The sequence below is a fragment of the Macrosteles quadrilineatus genome, unplaced genomic scaffold (genome assembly GCF_028750875.1).
Source record: "Macrosteles quadrilineatus isolate MER2022 unplaced genomic scaffold, UCM_ALF_1.0 Scaffold_1__1_contigs__length_201487025, whole genome shotgun sequence".
In the NCBI taxonomy this organism is placed as follows: domain Eukaryota; kingdom Metazoa; phylum Arthropoda; class Insecta; order Hemiptera; family Cicadellidae; genus Macrosteles; species Macrosteles quadrilineatus.
In genome coordinates this window covers 20,970,994-20,995,962 of record NW_026542594.1, presented here as the reverse complement: position 1 = coordinate 20,995,962, position 24,969 = coordinate 20,970,994, and the positions used below count along the sequence as shown (strand labels likewise).

Genomic DNA, 24,969 nt, shown 5'->3' with positions numbered 1-24,969 from the left:
CGTCTTTGGCGGGTGAAACAATCAAGTCTTGGGAGCAGGCTGAGTTGAATAATCAGCTACGAATATTAATATTAAATCATATCACGATAAATTATCCGTTCAGTCATATTAATTAGGCCCCCGACGACTCAGTAGGAATTGTTTTTACCTTTTATTCGATATTATATCAATTATCAAGGTCTTTAACTAATTAGTTGCAGTTTAATACGAGTATTTACATCACATTGGCTAAGATTGAATACTCGTCGGCCCTACAGAGTCATTCCAAAGGTTAGGCAAAATTTAACAAAACACTTTAACGAAGGTAAGGATGATATATAGCTCCAACTGAGCGTCTGCAGGATTTCCTGAACGTTTCCTGAGCTCTGAGCCTTCGATTAAATTTTAATAAATTGATCAGTCAAAGCCGTGACAGCTTCGTATCGACCCCTGGATTTTTCTCAGCTCCTTCTGAGCACTCCGGGGAAGAAATTTGAGTGTGGCCGGTTCTAGGGTAGGCCTAGCCTGACTTAGGTGAATACTAGTTTATTCCCCCCTAGAATTTTGCGTCACACCATTGTAAATTATGAAACTCGTTTTTCGTGTCTAGTTCATGGTTGTAGGTAAACTTGTTAATTTAAAATTCGTTGATCGATACAGTAGTTGAGCAAAGCGAGCGAAGCTCTTTGGGACCAACTTCAATGCAACAAATAAAGCACCATCACTCGATAACGGCTGAACGCATTTTAGCCAAACTTAACAAAATTACTTAGACTAATAGTGAGATGGTTTTTAAAGAAACAAATTTCAATTAGATAATGCTAATGCAATTTAAAACAAACTTAAAATTTACAATTTTTAACAACATTAGGCTTATGGGACTAAAGTAGCCATGACAGTTTTATGAATTAACTAGAAAAATTTAAACAAGAGAACCATAAGGTATTTCTGAACTTTCTAGACTTTTCTTTTAAACGTTTTTAAACCATTCCTATGATTTTAATAAACAAGAAAATGCCGTTAAAACATTTTTTTAAGGTGCGGAATTCACTGAAAATTGAGAAAATATACGGAACTACTTTCTCAATGCGCGGAGCATCAACAAGGAGCTGAATAACAAGATGTAGTAAAAACAAATTGGAATTATTATAATTTAAATCAATAAAACAAGCATTAGTACATCTATTGACTTTTTTACATTTAGTTAATTATACAAATATCAAATCACGTTTGTTCCGCTTAACTGGCTTTCACTTCTCTGAAAGCAACCCTAGTATATTCTGTTAATACAATTTTAAATAACAAATTAAATACTAAACATCAATTCAATCCACAGCCGTGCGTCGATTGGGAATCGCACTGTCTAAATCGTCGTGCCGAATTAGTTATTGCGATCAAGGTTAAGTCGATACCGGCAATAGTTGCTCGCACTGAACTAGAGCTACAACCGAAGGTAGCACTGAATGTGTTGTGAGAAATGAGAGACGTTGGCCGCCATATTTACTAGGGGAATAGTAGTTTGGAACTAGGGCATTGCAATTGCCAACACCCAATGAGCAGATTGATTCGTCTAGTGGTACCAATATAACAACGTTTTACAGTGTCTCGATTTTATAGCAGAAGCGTGACAATGATACATCCATTTGGATGATTTCAGTCTACGACTATTTCGTTTAAAAATCAAGAGTGGTTCCCTGATTCCGTTTACTTATCACACTTAGATACGATAAATAACTGAGAGCGCACGATAATTTTGGGCCGGCATGAACTACGCCGGTTGTCTGATTCAGAATTTAAACGAACAACAAAACATTGCCCAATGCAACTTCCGTAGACATGTGAGTATTTATATGGAATTGGTATCGAGATCATAAGTAATATTTCAGAACTGGTATCGAATCGAGAAATTCTGTTATCGGCCTATCCCTATTAAAATACAATTATTCAACTAAGACGCGTAATTCAAGCCATGGCCTTAAGTTTAGAGACCGAGTTTGACTTTGTTCCAGCTATGCGTAGATTGACACTGGTACTGCTGTCGCTGTCGCTATGCTGCTACAGGTTATTATTATAGTTAGATAGAGCTGGCGGGTGGCGGCAAGTCGGCGTATTCTGTCAGTGATTCTCGAATCTCAAATCTTTTCTGAGGATTCGGTAGATTGGAGATTCGGATTCGACTCATCTGAGCTGCAGCGCCCGTTTTGTGTCGTCGACCGTCGTGTCTCAGTCTTTCGCCCGCTTATTGACAAGTATGAAGTACGGAATGAGGTGTTAAATGTGAAATGTTTCTTAATCAGCATTTTCTTACAGTTAAGGAGGATAATTCAGTAGTAGCGATGGGTAGCAGGAAAATATTTCAGTTCTGGCGGGGAGCATGTAACTTGGGGTGGTGATAATATATAAGCCTAATAATGTAAAACCAACATTAATGATCCTCAAGTGAGGATTACTCACTCCATAGAGTTATCTATTTTTTTGCAAACAGGTGTTTGGTAATATTGTATTGTATGTAATGAATCAAACATGATGTTAGCGGCAAAGTTTCTTTGGTCATTTAGAATGAGGGATGGGTCGGTTTTGGTGGCGTTATATATATGAAAATGTTCTATTGTATTTAGCTTGTTGTTTTTGGGTGCTTGGATAACGTTTCGAGGTAGAAACCTAGGTCTCCACTATAATAATAAATTGGATCGTAAGGTAAGCCTTAAATTTAATTATAATGAAATTTTGTATTATTAACCTCTTCTGAAACAGCACTACTGCAAGCAAACAGAGCCTTAAAAAATATCCAACCCGAATCCGATCTCAATTTATATTACACTATCCACACACCTCTAACAATATTATTGGTAAAGATTTGACTGACCTGTGATTCCACGTGGTCTTGAGCCTTGAGTGTGCCAGGCTTGGCCATCATCATGCCTCTCTTGATGTCTTCTCTCTTGACTCCTCTCACCAGTGCCCCCAGCTGGTCTCCAGCCTGGGCCTCCTCTAGGATCTGGTGGAACATCTCAATACCTGCGGCGACATAGCAGTTCATTAGCCAATCATCTCAGAGTGGAAAACAGGGTAGAATACTGTGTAAGAAAAAGTTAGTATACCTCTGGATAAACTGTGAGGTTGCACAAAAATGCCTTTCAATTGACCAACAGCATTTTAGAGAAGATTCAATAGACAGTTTGGTCATTTTAAAGTAGTTATTTAAATAAAAGGCATGCCTTTTGTCAGGATATTAAATACAGGGTAAACATACCAGTAACAGTTGACTTGAGTGTTTTGCCAAAGCCTACAAACTCCACATCTTGACCCTTCTTGAGAACTCCTCGCTCCAACCGACCTGTCACCACAGTGCCTCTACCTGCCATCAAACATCACACTAATGAGTTACTTCACTTACAGAACGACAGTTACATTAACAACCTACATCCATAAACTTTACATCTTGACCCTTCTTGAGAACCCCTCACTGCTCCTAGCATATTCTGCAGGTTTGCTGTGGCAGGGGTGTCTTATTTCATGACAGTTTAGATTATTTAAATAAATTGTTGTAATCCATGTTTGTTGGTTGTACTGTTACAAATAATTTAGTACAATACCTACCATAAATTACTATTCACAGAATAATCATTTATAAAAACTCACCTGAATATGAGTTTAAAATGCCATAAAAAATCTAACACAAACCTAGAAGAAATTAGTTTTAGCCAATTAAAATATTTCTTTGAATAATTATAACTAATTTTGTAGAATTTAAGAATCCAACAATCCAACTAATCCTTGAATGTAATCAGGGTGTCTAGTTTATTTCCATTATAAAATTTAAGACTAATTCCAGACTTTTCAAGACTAATTCTAGATTTTCAAGACTAGTTTTTTCAACAATTAGTGGGTGTTGATACCAAAATGTATCGATTCGCAATTCTTGATACCGACACTAATACTACACCAACCCCTGTCTATGTCATAAAGTAGTATTATGATAATGTGGTGTTTTCAAGTAAAGAATAATGCAGCAATAACAAATTCTAACTATAAAATTTGGTTTTTTTATCATGAAATCTTCCGCGTACCGTACGTTTAGACATCATCATTGACTGCAGCGGTTACAGAAACGTGATCGTCGTCGTCCGCGATCACGGCAAAATCATGAACATTTCCCGCGGCCGTGTAGACATCATCGTCGTCTCCCGCGGTCACGGAAACGTCATCGTCATCTCCCGCGGTCACGGAAACGACATCGTCGTCGTCCGCGATCGCAACAAAATCATGAACATTTCCCCCTGCCGAGCAGATACCATCGTCGTCTCACGCGGTCACGGAAACGTCATCGTCGTCTCCCGCGGTCATGGAAACGTCATTGTCATCTCCCGAGGTCACGGAAACGTCATGGTCATCTCCCGCGGTCACGGAAACGTCATCGTCATCTCCTGCAGTCACGGAAACGTCGCCGTCGTCGTCCGCGATCGCGGCAAAATCATGAACATTTCCCGCGGCTGTTTAGACATCATCGTCGTCTCCCACGGTCACGGAAACGTCATCGTCGTCGTCCACGATCGCGACAAAATCATGAACATTTCCTGCGGCCGAGCAGATATCATCGTCGTCTCCCGCGGTCACGGAAACGTCATCGTCGTCTCCCGCGGTCACGGAAACGTCATCGTCGTCTCCCGCTGTCAAAGAAACGTCATCGTCGTCTTTCTTGGTTTCGGAAACGTTATCGTCGTCGTCCACGATCACGGCAAAATCATGAACATTTCCCGCGGTCGTGTAGACATCATCGTCGTCTCCCGCGGTCACGGAAACGACATCGTCGTCGTCCGCGATCGCGACAAAATAATGAACATTTCCCCCGGCCGAGCAGATACCATCGTCGTCTCCCACGGTCACGGAAACGTCATCGTCATCGTCATCTCCCGCAGTCACGGAAACGTCGCCGTCGTCGTCCGCGATCGCGGCAAAATCATGAACATTTCCCGCAGCTGTTTAGACATCACCGTCATCTCCCGCGGTCACAGAAACGTTATCGTCGTCGTCCGCGATCACGGCAAAATCATGAACATTTCCCGCGGCCGTGTGGACATCATCGTCGTCTCCCACGGTCACGGAAACGTCATCGTCGTCGTCCACGATCGCGACAAAATCATGAACATTTCCTGCGGCCGAGCAGATATCGTCGTCTCCCGCGGTCACGGAAACGTCATCGTCGTCTCCCGCTGTCAAAGAAACGTCATCGTCGTCTCTCTTGGTTTCGGAAACGTTATCGTCGTCGTCCACGATCACGGCAAAATCATGAACATTTCCCGCGGTCGTGTAGACATCATCGTCGTCTCCCGCGGTCACGGAAACGTCATCGTCATCTCCCGCGGTCACGGAAACGTCATCGTCGTCGCCCACGATCGCGACAAAATCATGAACATTTCCCGGGGCCGAGCAGATATCACCGTCGTCTCCCGCGGTCACGGTAACGTCATCGTCGTCTCCCGCTGTCACAGAAACGTCTTCGTCGTCTCTCGTGGTTTCGGAAACGTCATCGTCGTCGTCCACTATCGCGGCAAAATCGTGAACATTTCCCGAGGCCGTGTAGACATCATCATCATTGGCTTTCGCAGTTACGTAAACGCAAGACGACGATCGCGCCAAAATCATGAAAATTTGACTTTGAAATCAAATTTAAGACTAAATCCCGACTTTTCAAGACCATTTTGAAATTCAATACTAATTCCCGACTTTCCTGACTACTAGACACCCTGATTTGTAATCATATTACACAACCCTGGTGGTATAAACTCAATTATAAAAGGTTAAGTATATTTTAATAAATTTAAACATTGGGACTACTTGTTAGTAAAAAACATTATTGATTGTCCCTGAGAGCCCATTCACACGAGGCCACTGGTTGAACTTTGTTTTAAATGGGGGACTTAAGATGCGGACACTGCAGTTGCCCGTCAGGACATAGTGGCTGAGCAGTGTCTCCTGGCACAACTGCAAGCCAGCAACCGCAGTGGCAGCAATCCTTTGTGGGACTTTTACATTAAATGGGAGCCTTAAGATGCGGACACTGCAGTTGCCCGTCAGGACATAGTGGCTGAGCAGTGTCTCCTGGCGCAACCGCAGTGGAGGCAACCCTTCGTGGAACTTTTACATTAAATGAGAGCTTTAAGACGAAGCCACTAGTGGCCGCCTCTGTGGAAGTATATGCATCAACTGTTTTGGGATAAACAGTCATCAGTCCACGCTTAAATGGTCCTTAGAGGTAGTTTCATTTACATTTACTGGTTTCTAGTTTTTATTTACACTTCATAGAATTGTCATATTTATCGGTTTTTAATTGTATAAACTTATTTGTTGTTGCACTGGTGACAAAATATATACAGTAAATTTATTACAGATGCTTTACAATTGTGCCTAATTTTTACTTTTATTACTGAGTTTTTATTGTCTGTAACAATAATATCACGGTGGCAGATGTTTTTGCTTGCACTTGTAAAGTCATTTGAATGCAATATAATCCTGAGGTTGAATGCTTGTTTTCATCATTGTGTTAGTTTAGGTTAGGGACGCTTTGATAATAACTTAAAAGTTTATCAAATGACTTTTCAAATATTTCAAACAAATTGGGTCGACACACAGTTTGTCAAACACAGGGCCGGACTTAGGACTTCAGAGGCCCCGGGCGAATTTGCCGATGGGGCCCCCAGTATGATTATACGAGAACAAATACGGTACACAATGTAACGCATATTACATGCACACTAATTTTAAATAGGCAATTTCAAGGTGAATTAATATGTAAACCTGTTAGAATAGTATGCTGTATTTTGCATAATTTAATTTTATGTAATATTTTAAGTCTGAAAATAGCTACAATGTACGGTGTTATGTTATGATTTGTTCTTGTTGTAATTGTATTTATAAAATTTTAGTATACCTAATACCAACGCCTTACACATTTTTTTGCAATACATTAAAATTTATTATCCTTTGCAACAAATAATGAAAACTATAGATAAAATAAAAATAAAATAACAAGGTTTAGTTTAATTTTTTACTGTAATACACATTCTTGCTTGAATGAAAACACAAATAAAAAATAACTAACATTAATTAATGTAATAAGTTATATTTAAACATGTGATGTAAGTCAGAGATAATGCATAAACTTTTAAAGCTTTAATATATTTTATAACTTACTATAATTTTACTAACAAACCTTTTACATGCTTTTACTAAGTTTATAAGATACAAGTCAAAACAATTTTAAAGTTTACTTTTTATAGATTAATCATTATAAGGTTTAGAACATAGTTATTTCCCCTATAAATAAATGTCACTTCCTACTCTGATACATTGGTCACGTTGGCATGGCAATTAAAACCCCCTTTTCCTACATTTCTTGGCTGCACTAAAACTATAAAACCATAAACTATGACTTATGTTTATTTTCATAGTGGTTTTGGCATGGAATTCTCGTTTGTATAATATGTTAAAGTCCTAGCATGAAAAGTACCATTAAGAACTTTAACGAGTTTGAGTTTTTTCTTGACGAGTAAAATGTTACAATACAAGTCTAATAACCAATCACAAGCTAACCATTTATATGAGTAACTGAAAGATGTTTAAATGTATTCAATATCTCAGATTAATACAACACAAACATAACATTCAATATAACATTAATTTGTTCTTTGTAGTGTTTGCAGAATTATTAATAAAATACAACACAAAAGTACGACAATGTCAACCAAAAACACACTGGGAGTAAAGTGATTTAAATTGTTTTGGATAGGCGATAAGACATTGTATGTATGTGTATGCGTGTGAGACAGACAGGACTAGACAGGATCCCTTATCAGCTCATTATCATTTATTGTTGCAGTTGCTTGTTGCTTTTTTACGATTTCAGTCTACAACGCTCGCCCGCTCCCAAATAATGTATTTTTTGTCAACATCAGACGACCCTAGTTGTCATAAAATGTCTATATAGATTTTTTTAGCCTACTGGCGCTGTATGATTTTGACTAACGACTAAATTGAAGATCCAAATTTTGACGTATAACTTAATTACTATTTTACAAAACCTTTTAATTGAATGGTTAATATAATACTTCTGCCCCTTAAAATCGTGATTGGCATATACTTAGAGGTAAAAGAATAACATCTAATAAAACATAAACAGAGCAATGTTTTATTTTTCAAAAGTATTAGAAATCCATTGAATCTCCATTTAACCCAACACAATTGTACAAGTTACGTTCTACGTTAGGACAAGAGTTTTCATATTATTTATTGTATTTTTAGCCCCAAGCGAAGGGGCCCCCTTCAACTCGATCGCCGCGGCCGTACGTTTGTGTGAACGGCTTCATTGAAACTCAAACTGGTCCGTCACAGCCTAGCAGCTATGCTCGTGTAAACTAGTGCAACCCTGAGGAAAAGTCCCTTAGAGTCAAGAATTTTGGTTCTAGTAATACCTTAAAATTCACCTAACAATAACCTTAAATATAGGATAACGACAATAAAGCTGTTAAAACAGAAGGCCATTCGGTAAGTGTCTGACTAATTTTCGAAGATATTAATAAAAACTACTGTGCAAGGGGCCCTTTCGGGGCCCCCCTAGGCCCGGGGGCCCCGGGCGCTCGCCCCGTCCGCCCCTAGGTAAGTTCGGCCCTGGTCAAACAATGTAAAGTCCATTGGCCTTCCTAGTATTGGAAATACAGCAGATATTGGTGTATTTCACAGCCACCAGTGGCCTCGTGTGAAAGGGTCCAGACATTAGTTCTGAGGGAGTGCATTACCTGGGATGGAGTAGGTGTTTTCAACAGGCAACAAGAATGATTTGTCTAGATCCCTGACTGGAGTGGGAATGTGTTTGTCCACCTCTTCCAACAATTTGGCAACTGCGTCTCTCCCTGGGAAGGAAAAAGGTTGAATTTAACATAGCTGGCATACCACAATAAGACGCTTGACAGTCTTACACATTTGATAATCTGACGTGCAGTAGTTGAGTTGACATCACACACTGTCTGCACAATTCTGGAGTACTAGTCGTTAGTTTTTTATTCAAATCACACTACTTATTTTTTTATTATTATCCCTAAATTGATTAATTTGAGTGTCTAATGGTCAAGTACATAATAAGTTGACATAAGTATATTTCTTAGTTCATAAGTTATTTGCTAAAGTCGGGCATTTTTAGTCAACCCACACCCTCCTGGTGTCTTCAATTTTGGGTGATCGAGAGACAACCGTACCATCAATTGATATCATTTTTTTATTTAATCATATCACGCACAAGTTTTAACTGGTTGATTAGTGATGTAAAACCATTTTGTTTTAGATCAAGGTGGACGGACACTCACTACCGGTAATCTAGAACGTTCAGAACTTCGGCACTGCCAGACCAGATACCACTACAATAGTCTAATATAAATCGACTGAATAGAGGGGGTTATGAGTGAAATCAAACAGGGTTATTGATAGGCCTAACGCATTAAATTGTTTAAGGACAATTAAAACAAAAATAACGAGTTCTGTCCAAAGTTTATTGGGCTTAGCCCTAGCTGACCGACAAAACAAGCACGACTGACGAGACACCAGCGACAAGAGAAAATCCCAAATACATATTGGCATGAACCTGTTCTCACTGGGTGACTAACACAACAAGGCGTCGCAGTGTCACGCGATCTTTGGTCGTGCGACAGGTACATGACGCAGGATCCTTTTTCAAAAAGTCACTTTTTAGTACTCCTCTACGATGTAATCAAACATATCAATAGGGGTGTGCAATGCATTGAAAATGCATTGAAATTTCAATTTGATTCGATTCGATGCATCAAATCGCGATTCGATTCAGCATGCATTGAAATCACGATGCATCGATTTGGCCTCGATGCATCGAAAAAGACCGATGCATCGATTAAGTCCCGACGCAACGATTACGTCCCGATGCATATTTAAAACTAATTTAGGACTCCAAAATGAGATTTAGATAGGGAAGTGTCAATTATTGCTACCATCGATACTCGGACATTGCCGATACTAGGAATATCGGTATCAAGAATCGATTGCCAAACGTCGATTTTGCCCGATTCCGCCGATACCGACACCCGACAGGGATGGATAGATATTTTATTTTAAAATTTATTTATTTGATATCGATTAGTTTTGCAATCACGCTAACAACTTTAGTAACCAACTTAGCACACTATTTAGTTCAAAACAGCTAAAGTTTAGCTTCAGCTGTTCTCTCTGCAGGCAGATGATATTGCACAACACAATACAATCTACATTTCAAGATGTCAGACAGAGTGACAGAGACAGTCAGCAGAATTCAGTCTCAGACAACCTGCGCGCGAGTGTCCTCAACACGAAATTAAACTAAAAAATGTCTGTATCAATAAGTCAGACCTTTAAATGTATTATTTTTATTTTTAGATTAAAATAAATAACCTAAACTTGTCTAAATGTTCAGTTTCATCCCTGCATTACGCATCATTAGAAAAATTTGATTCAATTACAACATCGTCGAAGTCAGAGGGTTAGGCTTGCACTTGCCTATTGCACCAAAAAGTAGATCCATAATATATCTGCACTATCTACCTAGTTTAAGAGTTTAAGTGAAGTTTTAAGTGCTACTATAACATAAGTATTGATTGAAAAACACCATACGCATAGTCCATGTCGATTTTGTAATATTATAATGAATGATAAATGTTGACTATCTAAGTCATGAATCAAAGATAAATCAAATGAAGATGAATTTATCTAAGATAAATCAAAGTATGTAACAAGAGTTCTCATTGGTCGAGAGGCCACGCTGCACTGTCATGTCAGCCAATCGACGTTCGTGTTTCAATGGAGCGAGTGACGATTGCTTTGATGTCGTTATTTGTGTGTGAGTCTATTATTGTGGGAAGGGTTTAGATAAGATACATTGATAAATATCAAGAACCATTATGTATGACGTGTTTGTTAATAAAGATAAAATTAGGTTAAAGTTTAAAACGGTGTGATTTTCTTTTGTCATACAAAGACCTAGATTTGACGTTCAATTATGTCAGTTAACTAAATCTTGACATTATGGCTTTATATAATATTTTAATAAAACATCAATTATTCCGATTATACATCAATATGAATATTTTGGCTCAAAACATCAATTGTTCCAATTGATCGTTAGCATAGACTAACCAACACAAGGGAGTAGGCTATGTTTTATCTATGGTTGTAGTTACGTGTCGTACCTGGCTGGTTCACAGTGAATCCACTCTGCCCTGCCCAGCCTTGTTCTTGGTATCATCAGGAACACAAACACATTTGTTACTAATTAAAACTATGGAATGTTTGTTTAAAACACCCGAAGAAACATATTTTGCTGCACAATGCACACAAGATTCTTTTACACTGTAGGCTATTTTTTTTAGAAAAAATTGTCGCATCGTTGCACATTAATATTTCTCAAAAATTAAAAAATAAATGAAAAAAATTATGTTTGCGCTCAATAAATTGTTATAATTTATAGGTCTACAAATATTTTAAAATAGCCACTTTGTTCAGAATTTTATGAGGATTCCAAAAATATAATAATATAAGGAAGTAGGTTTGCAAATAAATAAGTTATGGGCGAAAAACAGACTTCGGTACATAGCGTTTAGCTAAGAATGCATAGCCTAACCATAGCTAGGAATCTGGCTGATAATTTACATCAATATCACACTACCTACTTCTTCAGGATCATCAACCAGCCCTTCAAAATCACTTAAATCTTCTTATAATGCACCACGTATATCACTACTTTTGATTTTTAGCACTAAAACAATGATAAACGTAATAAAACACATCCAGTCATCGGTGCGAGGTTAACCAAGCTGTTTACAAATACGCACGTCAGCTGTCTGCTACAATATTTTCGGAACTAAAATGAAAAGCGTATAGAAACAGACATCAGGAGAAAGCTCTGAATCTGCTGAAAAAAACTATACCTAACTCGATCCAGTTCAATCCGATTCAGTAAGTCCCAGAGCCATCGCCGTAAACAGTGTTTGTGAGTCGCAAAAGCGACACATAACACTACAGCGGATGTGTTATGAGTCGCTTTTACGACACATAACACTCAGAGGGTTAAACTTATTGAAATTAATTGTATCAAACGTGCAGTCTTTTTCTCTTTTATCAAGGAGATTAAACAAAACATAATCTTTCTTTTCTTGAAGGCTAAATTAAAAGATATCTTTACATATAAAAGTAAAGAAATAAAAAACTGACAAATGGCTGATAAAATTCTGATAAGCCCATTTATAAATTAGAGTAAATTTTATCAGATCTATGCTTTAGTCATTGAATTCAAACATTTATTTTAAAATTAACACTCATAAACTTTTGTTTAGTAGAATTATGCAAGCGACTGAGGGCGAGGGAGGGAATGTGAACCAGACTTTACAAAGGGCAAGTCTGCCATTCTGACAAACTTTCTCTTTTCATACCCCTTGTCCCGTTAGACAGGGGGAGGGGAGGGGGTGCTTGCTTCACTTCACACTAAACACCCGCAGTTCGCAATTGTAGTAGAGTTGGAGTTGTTGTGGTAGTGACGTAATTCTGTCGTCTGCTCTTCACAGCTTACTCATCAGCGGCTTACGTGAAATTATAATTGATACCTCATTTTTGTTGATAGTCATTAAAAAATGTTGGCCTCCTCACCCTGTTCAAGGGAAAAAGTTAAGAAATAAAATGTTTGTAAAATGTGGTTTGTTTTATTATTCTGTATTGAAAAGATATCGTAATTTATTAATGTGTTTTAAGCTAGACTTAGTGACTTTTTCATAGATTAACAAATGTTGAAGATATAAATAGTGAGAAAGTGACATTATATATTATTTAAGTTCTAATTAATAACTATAATTCTTTTTGGTAGGCCTCACTGATCTCTTTGAACTTTTTAGTTTACTCACACTTTTATTAATTTCAATCTTTATTTTTAATTTCAGATCTATTTATTCAGAGCATGCAATAATGTATCAAATAGACAGTAAACACTGATTATAAACTTTTTTGGTTCGTGCTGATTTAAGAATGAACCAGAAGTATTGAAAGCCAACAAATATAAATGTGAAAATTAAGTAACAATACTACATCATAAAATAAACTCTATTTTATTTAATACAGGTCAATAATAATAAACTTAACGATTGCTTTATTGATATATAGGCTTATTCTAATTGTTAGTGAAGGGTGAATTTCCTTAGGCCAACCATAAAATTAGCAGTGTTCATTAATGAGGTTAGGTCAGCAAATATCCTCTTGTTCATAATTTTATTTAGTACATTTTTTACTTTAACTTTTTAAGGTAAAGGATCCATTACAGAAACACATGTTGTTATTTAATTTTTAAAGAAAATCATGCCGTGCTGCATCGAATCGAATCACATCGATTCGAATCAAAATTCTTTGAATCGCATCGATGAATCGAATCGAAAAAAATATGCTGCATCGCACACCCCTACAATTGACATTCGAGTACATTTTTGATTGTACAACAGTTCATGGTAGTTTCGTAACGTCCCATATAGAAGGTGAAAGACGGCAAACTCAAACTGTTCATTAAGGATCTTATTCGTTTGCAGCTCTGGTTTCCGCATGAATAGAGTTTCATTCATTACAAATACGCGCAAGTGACCGTAGAGCTGTCCATCAGCAACAACTTGCGCTATTATCTCTGCTATGTACTATGAAAAGAAAGTTGATGTATGTTTTAATACAAATTTTTATTCTGTAGCAAATTATTGTGAGTTAGCTTTTTTCAGTGAAACAAAACAAAAACAAACTAATGTAAACAAAGTCATATGATAAATAAAAGAAATTATCAAACAGTTGGTTGAACACAGCACCTCTAACCTATGTTTTAGAGTCACATATTCATTCTTGTAAATGGTTGTTTTTTCCTTGAGCTTCTTCTTAAGACAGGGTTTGAGGCTTCACCGTTTGGTAGAGGAGCTAGAGGTTGGTTAAAGCAAGCTACATCTTCAGTATGGTTGTTGAACACATGATCATTTGCTCCCTGAAGTTCTTCATCTTGAATTGTAGACCCTAGAGGAAGTTTGATATTGATAAAGTGGTCCCTGTTGTCCTTCTCACCGCTTAAATTTGAACCAACCGATCTTTTTTGATCAATGTGTCTCCTGTAGGTGGAATTTCCAGATTCAATATTATAGTGGCACGTGCCCAGTTTTTGTAGAATCCTTCCAAATTTCCACTTTTGTGGCGTTACGTAGATTCTAAAAGAAACAGAGTCTCCTTCTTTAAAGTTCCTCCCATAAGATTGGTCTGATAAGTCTGGTCATTTGTGCAAATATTTGAAATTTGAAGAGTTAAGAAGTGTAAAATCAAGCCTTGACCTCAACGGTCTGCCGATGAAAAGATGAGCAGGTGTTAACCCTGTAGTTGCATGAGGTGTTCTCCTATATGCCATGAGAAATCTGGCGACCTTTTGGTTAAGGGTACCAGGTTCATCTTTCATAGACCTAAGGGATTGTTTTAAGGTCTAAACATATCTTTCGACCTGCCCATTGGTAGCTGGATGATATGGAGCAGAACGTTTATGGCATATGCCATTCAGTTCTAAGAAGTTTTTAAATTCTTGAGAAGTATATTGTGGACCACTGTCTGAAACCAAGATATGTGGAATGCCAAAATTGCTGAAGAATGTTCGCAGGCAGTCTATGGTTTTGTTTGTAGTTGTAGAATTCATTGGAATAACTTCTGGCCATTTACTGTACGCATCCACAATAATTAAAAAGTAGCTGTTCATAAATGGTCCAGCGAAGTCAACGTGAATTCTCTCCATAGGTTTTTCAGGAGCAGACCATGGATGTACAGGTACTTTGGTTGGATCATTACGATGCTCTTGACAATTTTTGCAATTTCAAACCAATGTTTCAATATCATGGTCAATATTTTTCCACCAGACATAGGAGCGAGCTAAAGCTTTCATCCAAACCATAACTATATGTGCTTCATGAAGTTCTTGAAGAATTTTGTTTCTTAATGATTTTGGTATTACAACTCTATGTCCTTTAAATAAGCACCCCATTTGATAGCTCCATTCAGATTCAGTGTCTCTGAACTCACTTGAATGGTTTATGAGCTTCCTTCATTAACACGTTGACTGCGCGTGCCGACTTTAGTCGGCGTCGCCAGCGCTCCCAGGTGGCGCGCGCCGACTAAAGTCGGCACCAGACCAACAGAAATATATTGAGTTAGTGTGAGCTTAGCCTCAGACGGAGACGTTATAATCGTTGCCAGCCTGCCAGCTTAGAATGCGAGCTTTACTTTGGTGTAGGTTGGTACTAAAATTTCCCGTAAAATCCTGTCTGGCAATGCTTTTGTCCCGGTTTCGGGGATTTTTTCTCTTCAACCCACATTACAAAGACACTGGATACGGATCCATGCAGTGCTGCTACCTTTGGGTGTTTCAGTGAACTACATCCACTCTCGGGGTAACGCAGCACAGTCACCACTGCTCTTTTGTGATTCGTCAGACTGAAATATTTGAATGCCAATTGCGTTCGCTGATTCGGTTGCGCGCCGGGGCTTCGCCCGCCACTGGAGAGCGCCTGTAAAGTCGGCGCGCGCAGTCAACGTGTTAAGAGCTTCATAGATGTCTGACAGTTCCTGATCTTTTTGAGTTTCTTCTGCTATTAGTTTGCTTGAAACGGGAATGGTTTGGAGTTGTTGTATTTCAAAAACATCAACGTTGTCTATTTGGTTAACATCTTGGCAAATATTTGAAGGTAAACGGGATAAGGCATCTGCGTTGGCATTTTCATCAGTAGATTTGTATTTGATGTTGAAATTAAAGGCTTGGAGGAAAACAGCATAATTTTGTAATCTAGTAGCTGCTAGAATTGGTATACCTTTTTTGTCACCAAATATATATGTCAATGGTTTGTGGTCGGTGAAAAGAGTAAAGTGATGGCCATACAGGAAGTAATAAAAAAATTTTACAGCAAAGTAGATGGCTAATGCTTCTTTCATTATGACACTGTACTTCATTTCCGAGGAGTTTAATGTTCGTGATGCCATTGCAATAGGTCTTTCAGACCCATCCGGATAAACATGTGAAAGAACGGCTGAGATGCCATGCTGGCTTGCATCTGTAGCTAAGATGAGTGGTAAGTTAGGATCAAAATGAGTAAGAAATATGTCTGATTTCATTTCCTCTTTAATGTTTTGGAATGTTCTTTCACAGTCCTCAGACCAAAAGAATTTCGTAGATGACTTGGTGAGATTTATAAGAGGATATAATTTCTCACTTATGTTTGGAATGAACCTTCTGTAGTAATTAATCAGACCAAGGACGTGTCTGACTTCATGTATGTTTGAAGGGCGAGGCAAATGGTCAATAGCTTCAGTTAGTTTTTGAGTTTTGTATATTCCTTTGTTGCTAATTTTATACCCCAAATACTCAATCTCATTTACCATAAAGCTTGATTTTTGTCTATTAATTCTAAGATTGTACTGCTTGAACCTCTCAAATACCTGTTTTAAACGGCTAAGATGTTGTTCGTTAGTGGTGCCTGAAACAACTATATCATCATAAAAGACTTGTACCCCTTCTATCCCTTCAACAACTTTCTCCATTGCTTTTTGCCAAATAGCAGGAGCTGCAGATATTCCGAATGGTAATCTATTATATTGGTACAAACCTCTGTGTGTATTTATTGTTAACAAATAACGATCCGACTCTCTTATGGGCATATGAAGAAAAGCCTCCGATACGTCAATTTTACTGTAGGTGATACTGTTACCAATTTTAGATAAGATTTGTTCAATTGCTGGAACTGGGTACTCAGGGACAAGAAGAGATGGGTTGAGTGTGACTTTGAAATCACCGCACAGTCGTATGTTACCATTGGCCTTTACTATTGGAACTACTGGTGTTGCCCAGCTGCTGTAATCTACTTTAGAAATAATACCTTCTCTTTCGAGTCTATCAAGTTCCTCATTCACTCTAGGAATGAGTGCAAAAGGAACTGATCGAGCTTTCTTAAAAACTGGTTTAGCATCGGGTTTTAAATAAAGTTGTGCTTCCAATCCCTGAAGTTTGCCTATGTTTTTAACAAATAGGTAATTTTCATATTGTTTTAAAAGATTTTCCAAGCCCAAGTTATTTTTGGAACTCAGTTGGTTGATTTCTTGCCAGTCAATTTTTATTTGTTTCAACCAATCCCTACCAAATAGAGTATCACGGTCTCCTTCCACAATGTATAGAGGTAAAACTTTGGTCTGTCCATGATAGTTAACTTTTACCATAGTTTTACCTATTGGAGAAAAACAGTGTTTATTGTAATCTCTGAAAATAACATTGCTTGGTTGCAACGGTCTGTGGCTTGGAAACATTCTTTTAAAGTTATAGTGCGACATGATTGACGCTCCAGACCCAGTGTCTAATTCCATTGTAGTTGGTCGGTCATTAAGATTAACTTTTAGCAAGATCTTATCATTTGAACCTTTGGAATTATACAAAATATCAACAACATTATGTGTGGGATCATGGACACATACTGTTTCGGATGTTAGATTTAACTCTTTGTGTACAGCTTTAACATTTTTAGCTGTAGAAATAGTTCCAAACTTTTTAGTTGGTAATTTTATCACTGCATTTGGATTTGACAAACATACTTTAGCAAATATGACCAATTGTTTTGCAATAATTACAAAAAGTGTTGATATGTGGACAAGGTGTTGTATGTGATTTTCCACATCTGTAGCAAACTTTATTAGGATGGATGTTGTTACTTACATTGTCAACTCTAATTGATATGTTATCACCACGGTGTAGTGTTGCTGCATCCTGGTAGGCTTTCTCGAGTGTAGTTGCGAGCTCCAGAGTTTTGTCCATAGTTGAGACCGATTCGCTTATCAATTTGGCTTGAATCGCTTCATTTCTCAATCCTTGTATGAACTGATTTCGTAATGCTGTGTTAAGAAAATTGCCAAAGTTGCAGTATCTTGACAATCCTTTCAATTCTGTTGCAAAGTGCTGTATGTCTTGGCTGCACTTTACTTGACGTCCTACACTCATTCGAATGAAAATATCGTTCGATATATCGATTAATCGATTGCTTCATTCAATATATCGAATGAAAGAATCGAATGAAAATATTGAATCGAAAAAACCAATCGAATGAGTGCAGGACGTCAAGTAAAGTGCAGCCTATGTCTTCACCTTCCTGTTGACGTCTATTGTGGAATTTGAAAGCTTCTGCTACTTCGTTTGGTGGTGGTGAAAAGTGTTTGGTGAGTTGTTTAATTAATTCTTTCCAATAACATGTAGCAGTGTTATTTTCTTGTTTTCCTCAGAAATATTGTTGAATACAAAAGCTATTTCTAGTCTTTCTAGGTAGCTGTTCCATGTTTCTTCATTATCATCAAAGGGTTCAAAAATAAAGTTCCTCGTCGCCATCTGCTATGTACTATGAAAAGAAAGTTGATTAGGGGTGGGCGAGTACTCGACCTTCGAGTAATTACTCGAGTTTTTTCAAATACTCGACCTCGAGTCGAGTAGTAATTACTACTCGAAAATTTCGAGTCGAGTAGTTATAAATAGTGCCAATTCACGATTTTCTACATCCATATTTAATAAATTATATTTTGTTTTGTGTTGATGCCTTATTTAATCCCCATTCCTACAAAAAACAACTATCTAACCTCATTAGGTTAGACCAGCGTAAACCAAATGTTCAACAAACACCCATCGTCATTCGGCAGAGCTAGCAAGAGGACTACTACTCTACTACTAACAACAGACTTTCACTTTCCTACAACAGTCAACAATACGTCTCGATAACGATACAGTAAGTTGAAATAAAGCATTGAATGAATCTATCGAATTGCAATAGTCGATAGCCAACAAGAGAGTCTCGTGACTAGTAGGCCTAACAATGGCAGACGATTCTCGAAGATATTATAAAAGTACAGTATCAGATTTAGTTTGAACTGTCATAAAAATATTTTATACCAAAATACAGTATAGAAATAACAAAATATTTTATACCAAAATATAGAAATACAACAAAGAAAAATAACCTATTGTAGCATAATATTTTTTCAAATTAATCGGTATTGGTGTTTAGTTTTACAAACCGATAAGTTACTCAGTTACTGCAAGGAACATCGATGCATCTGAATGACGCAATCTCATTGGGTCTAGGCAAATGGCAGAAAGAAAAGATCAGTTCCAATTTAAACTCAGTGTTGCCAGATGGACAATAATTTTTGTACTTTACAACTGTGGTATTGGCGTAAACAAACTATAAGTATAATTTTCTAATGAGTTTACATAAACATTATTTTAAATTAGTCAAACTATTAACTTTTTTTACAAAATAAAAGCTATAACAATTTTATGATAATTTTGCCGACATTCACCATAATGGTGTAATGTTAAATATGGCAACGTCAGCCCTGCAAAACAGCTGTTTAATGGGAAAACAAAGCAGAAGCAGAGAGCAGGAGCAGACCGGACTGACTGAGAGAGAGAGAGAGAGAGAGAGAGAGAGAGAGAGAGAGAGAGAGAGAGAGAGAGAGAGAGAGAGAGAGAGATAAAGATGGTGACGCATAGCAACAGCAAGAACAAAAAAAAAACAATGGATTGGAGTAAAGTTATGTCAACGTCAGTTTTGAATGTTTTTACTTTGAAGTGAATTTGTAACTTAAAATAAAATTGATTTTGTTAGTGGAAGTTTGATAGAAAGTAAAATAAACATATTCTGTTTGTGATTTTGATTGTGCAATTTTCAATCTGGTGGCAGAAACATGACAACTACAGTTTGAATTGTAACTTAACCTAGAAAATGTGAGTTTATAAAGAAAGGCCAAATAGGCTATACCAGGCTACAGTGAAATGTGTTTTAATTTTAAATTAAGTGTTTAATGTGGGATTTTATTTCGAGATAATAGGCCTACTATGTTTTTATTTGATATTTTCAGTCTGTCAGAGACGAGTGACTTGGTCATTTTTATAAATGTACTGAGTGAAGAGGATAATAAATGTTCTGATTTCTGATAGCCCTAGTAGGCCTACCCATAACCTTCAAACTTCAGACAGATTAAGTGCTTATCCAAGTGATTACCTATTTTAAAATACCTCATTGATGTTTTTAACTTCTGATACAATATGTAGTTTGATATAAGTTTTCTGTTAAATAAATAAATTTATTTTTATAAATTCTGTTTCTTATTTGAATTGAAATTATTCTTAAAGTTAGGTACCTTATTAAGTTAGTTAGTTAGGTTGATTATCATGTTAGTGAGGAGGAATTAAAGGCAAGAAAAAATAAAACACACAATAACAAGTGATGTGTAGGCCTAAATAATTTAATGCTGCAGCCAACAAGTAGTCTAGGCCAATTTTTGTATTAGGCCTAAGGTAGGAGGTACTAATAATTAGTAACCATATAACTTAGAAAATTTGGTATAAGTAGGCCTACTTAAACTACCTATTTAGGCCTAGGCAGGGTTTAGGCTAGGATAAAATTTTTTCAGCAAAATGCTGCAAACTCTCTGCAAAGACAAAAACTAAGTTAGGCCTAACTGTAGAAAAAATATTATTCAATAACTTAAGCATTTAAAACAAAAAATTCCAGTAGGCTAATATTACATTTGTTTGAACATTACATCTTTCAATTTTATTTGTAGAAAATTTGCCAAAGGCCTAGCCTGCAAAACAATGTAAACTTAGTATTTTTAAGTTGTGAATAGTAAGATGCTAAAAATACTACCGCAGCATAAACCCTGGGCCTAGGCCTACTTAACGCGCAACTACTCGACTCGACTCGATACTCGAGTTTTTACTCAAATACTCGACTCGACTCGATACTCGAGTTTTAACTCAAATACTCGACTCGACTCGAATTGAAAAATCACTACTCGCCCACCCCTAAAGTTGATTTATGTTTTAATACAAATTTTTATTCTGTAGCAAATTATTGTGAGTTAGCTTTTTTCAGTGAAACAAAACAAAAAAAAATTAATGTAAACAAAGTCATATGATAAATAAAATAAATTAGGAAACAGTTAGTTGAACACAGCAATCTTCTATAAATATGTTTACTAATGCAAAGTTTACTGCAGAAGACTTATGCATGTCGTTGTTGCTGTCGGGTTATCATATTGGACATTCGACCGTCGCCGAAAAGACAATTCGGCCAAGACAGTCAGTCGTGTCAGCTGTGTTTTATCCTGGTGCTGGTAACCCCATTAGGTGGCCATGAAGGCCCAAACAAGTTCTGTCCTTTGGCAGTAGAATATAGTGAAGTTCAACCAATTGTGTGCCTGAGCTATGTTGTATTATTATTCCTGACAATAACTCACCAATCTCTGGGTTCTTGCCTTCAAGAGCACAAAGAGCTGAACCCTTGACAATCGGGACATTGTCACCATCATAGCCCATCTCTGTCAGCAGCTCTCTGGAATGTACAATGAAACCTGTGAAACTCGCTAAGTATTTCTTGGTTTATCCCAACAGTACTAATGTATAGATTACCATATAACTAAGATAAAACAATATTTTTAAAATAAAAGAGTAGCTATTGTTGTAAAATTTACCCTAAAATAAAATGGATACGTTTAATTAACACGTTCGCTACTGCAATAGTACGAAGTTTTTCATTCACATGGACCAGCGACGCACATATGCGACGGCCGGTTTCCACCCATAGACTGCCATCGCATATATGCGTTGGCTAGTCACATTAAAATAGACTGCCGTCGCATATTTGCGTCGGGGTTCTAATGTTATTAAAATGCTTATATCTTTGTAGTGGTCTATTTGAAGGCACTGAATTCCCTGCAGTAGTCTACAGAGATGTCTGACGCACAACTGCGTCGCTTGGTCTGAGGATATGATGATTGGTGACGTCATATAATAGTTCAAAAAACTGGTCTTTACTTTTCTGCATCACTATGTATGCAGCATGTATGCTGCATTATTCTATGTAGCTTTTATATTTGTTCAGTTATAAACTGTTCTTAAATAATCAGTTTTTTTTTTTTAACTTACTTTCACCTCAAAACACAAAAAAATGAACTGTCGCATATATGCAACGTTTAGTCTACTATGATAATTTTCACTATTGTCTTTGCTGTAGACCGGGCGTCACAAGTATGCGACATTACAAAAGGTTATAAAAAATACAAAAAAACAAGAATAAATTATTTACAAACACGATTGTAGCGTATTACAATGTAAATGATCACTGTTTTGCAGGTTTTCGCCCGTGGTCTGTGTGTACTGTTATCCAAGTGACAGCCGGTCTATGTGTAAGATTCAAACGTATACCTCGGTCTGTGGCAATGACCGCGGCGTCGCATATATGCGACGCTCAGTAGCGAACGTGTTAAACAAACATTAATAAAACTAGCTGTTACCCACGGGCTCCACCCCGTTTTACTACATAAGTATTAATAAAACTATTGATTCGTTAAGTTAAGCTGAAATAAACAAAACAGAATACAGTAATGGTAATACAAACAAATAATAACAGCTGAGGTATTTTTAACATTAGGTAAATGGAAAGTTTCCTTTGGAAAGCAATTACGACCTTATAGGGCAATTTATGAAATAATGGATAATTTTGCGCAAGGTAAAAAAAAAATGCGTCATGACGAACATTTTAAGTAGGGATGGTCAAGTCTCGAAATTTCAGGAAATTTTCGGGAAATTTTAAATCTCGTTACACGAGACGAGATTTCTTTTTGGCCGAGATTTTTATCAAGACGAGAATAAAAAAATTAAAAAAATTAAAAACGCCTGCAGAAAGTCAATGCAATACCCGCAATACAGTAGCGTGTTGTAGTTGCGTTTCCTTTGCGAAGGCGTTCTTATTTAATTAATTCTTTAAATGTAAATATTACTTTAATTATTTTAATAATATTACTTTAATAACATTTGAGAAGTTTTGTTAAGTGTAAGCAGTGTGAGGAATGTTTTATTACTATAAAAAGTCAAAACAAGTAACTATTTTATAAAAATTAATATTGCTTTTATTTTATTATTTATTTTATTTTAGGATAAGTTGAACTCTATCCTAACTGATATCACTATGTTTTCTAATCTTAGGCATTTTTAATAAGTTAGGCGTGATTAATAAAAAAATGTTATGCTGATGTTTTTTGAAATGAAAAAAAATGAAATTTTTAATAAAAGATTGTAAATATTCTTGCCTATTATCATTATTTTTGTATTTAAACAGTCATCTAACAATGTTGTAACGTGCCGTTTTCCCCCTCGGAATATATGCGCTATTCCGTAGTTAAAGCGGGAAAGACGTCACCAACTCTCGCCAGCGGATCGCTCAAGTCGGCGTGCTGGGAAGTTTCCAGGGTTCAGATAAAAATAATTTATTTGATTAACTTAACAACCTAGCACAGGTACAGATTTGTATATACGCAAAAATGTAGTGTGAATCAGGCGTGAACTCAGTATCGGTAACCAACAACGCTACTGTACCATCATCATCGTTCACACCTGGGAACAGCTAATTAAATTAAATTTAAAAATAATGAAAACCCGTTCAATGAAATTTTGAAACAACTTAATGTTGCAGTTTCGTCAACCTCAACACTTAGAATATTATTACTAGCTAAATAGTGAATGTACTTAGCGTGCTCCACCAGACCTCGTGTTTGCACGACCTGCAGAGACGGGTTCAACTTTGCCCGCTTTGCCGCAGCAGTTCAACACCTACTGAATATCCCGGCAAAATATCCGCTATAACCCCGTCACCCTCAATATATATTGTAAACACAATATTAAACGAAATTTGTATCCCTAAAACTCTTTATTGCCACCCACGGGAGCCCTAGCATACGCTAAAGAGGACTTATACAAGTTCTAACACCCGACAAAGATCCTACCGTGAGTTTTACATCTAAAAGAATAAAATGAGGGTTTATCGCTAAATAATAAAAAATAATAGTACACACTATTAAGATAAAGCCGGCGAATTACCTGTATACTCCAGGGATCTTCACTGACACACTAAAGCACACGCTTAGCAAAATCACTAAAGTAATCACTCTAACGTCCTAACACTCGCAATCGCAGGATTAGAATGTCGTCGCATCCCTAGCCCACAAGGGATCTCCTCTCTTTCCCCCTCCCTAACCCCTTAGGGATGGGGAATCAGCTGATTCACTTCCCAGCTGATCGGTGACGTCACGAGTTCAAACTTGGCGCTGTCACAACACAACGCCAAGACAGCCGACTAGTGGTACAGGTTATGTTGTTAATGTTGTTATTCACCTGCGCCGACTGTGAAATTATACGGCAGAACTTTAAGATCATCGCTGATTCAACCAAAGCGTACAATTTCCACCCGTGATGTGTAGCTTAGTGTCCGACAAAGTGTATGCATGTTATGTACGCGATATTGTATTTGTGATCGCGGTTCACCACCCTAGCCTAAACAACAACTTTGACCGTACTTCCCAAAGGTGTATATTAGGTATGGGGGTTACACGGAAACGGTTTATCACTCGTTTTGTACACAACAATGTTATACTGTGACTTGTGAATCTCCACAATAGTGTCTTTAGTGATTTTGCCAAAAGTGAGGTTATCCCTACTTCAACCCTAGGATAGGCCTAAAACAGCCTATTTACCTTACCATGATAGGTTTACCACTATCACCAACCAGGTAAGGAATAGGCCTACTGACAATTAAATAATAAATATAAAACTTAACCCCTCTATAATTTTGACCCATTACAATGTTACAAAATCAGGTAAAAATTTTGAACGTGCATTTCCCGTTGTGTATGAGAAGGGAAATCCCGTCTCAATCTCGTCTCGAAATTTTATGAGAAATAAAAAATCTCGTCTCGTCTCGTCTCGAACTAAAAATCCAATCTCGTCCATCCCTAATTTTAAGTATATGGTTTATGGGGGTGTGACTTGTAGTTTTCTCAAAAGTTCAAGGGTACTTTTGGCTT

General features: G+C 37.1%; 1 protein-coding gene across 1 annotated transcript in view; it reads right to left on the bottom strand.

The window, feature by feature from the left end:
* The window catches only part of LOC129004877 (elongation factor Tu, mitochondrial-like), a 90,006-nt gene that overhangs the window by 27,660 nt on the left and 37,377 nt on the right, over positions 1 to 24,969 (bottom strand). Inside the window, exons 7-10 of the mRNA XM_054433574.1 lie at positions 21,349 to 21,443; positions 8,775 to 8,888; positions 3,233 to 3,337; positions 2,846 to 2,997 (exon numbers count right to left, since the gene is read on the bottom strand). Of these exons, the coding sequence (XP_054289549.1) occupies positions 2,846 to 2,997; positions 3,233 to 3,337; positions 8,775 to 8,888; positions 21,349 to 21,443 (466 nt within the window). The remainder of the gene's footprint in view (positions 1 to 2,845; positions 2,998 to 3,232; positions 3,338 to 8,774; positions 8,889 to 21,348; positions 21,444 to 24,969) is intronic.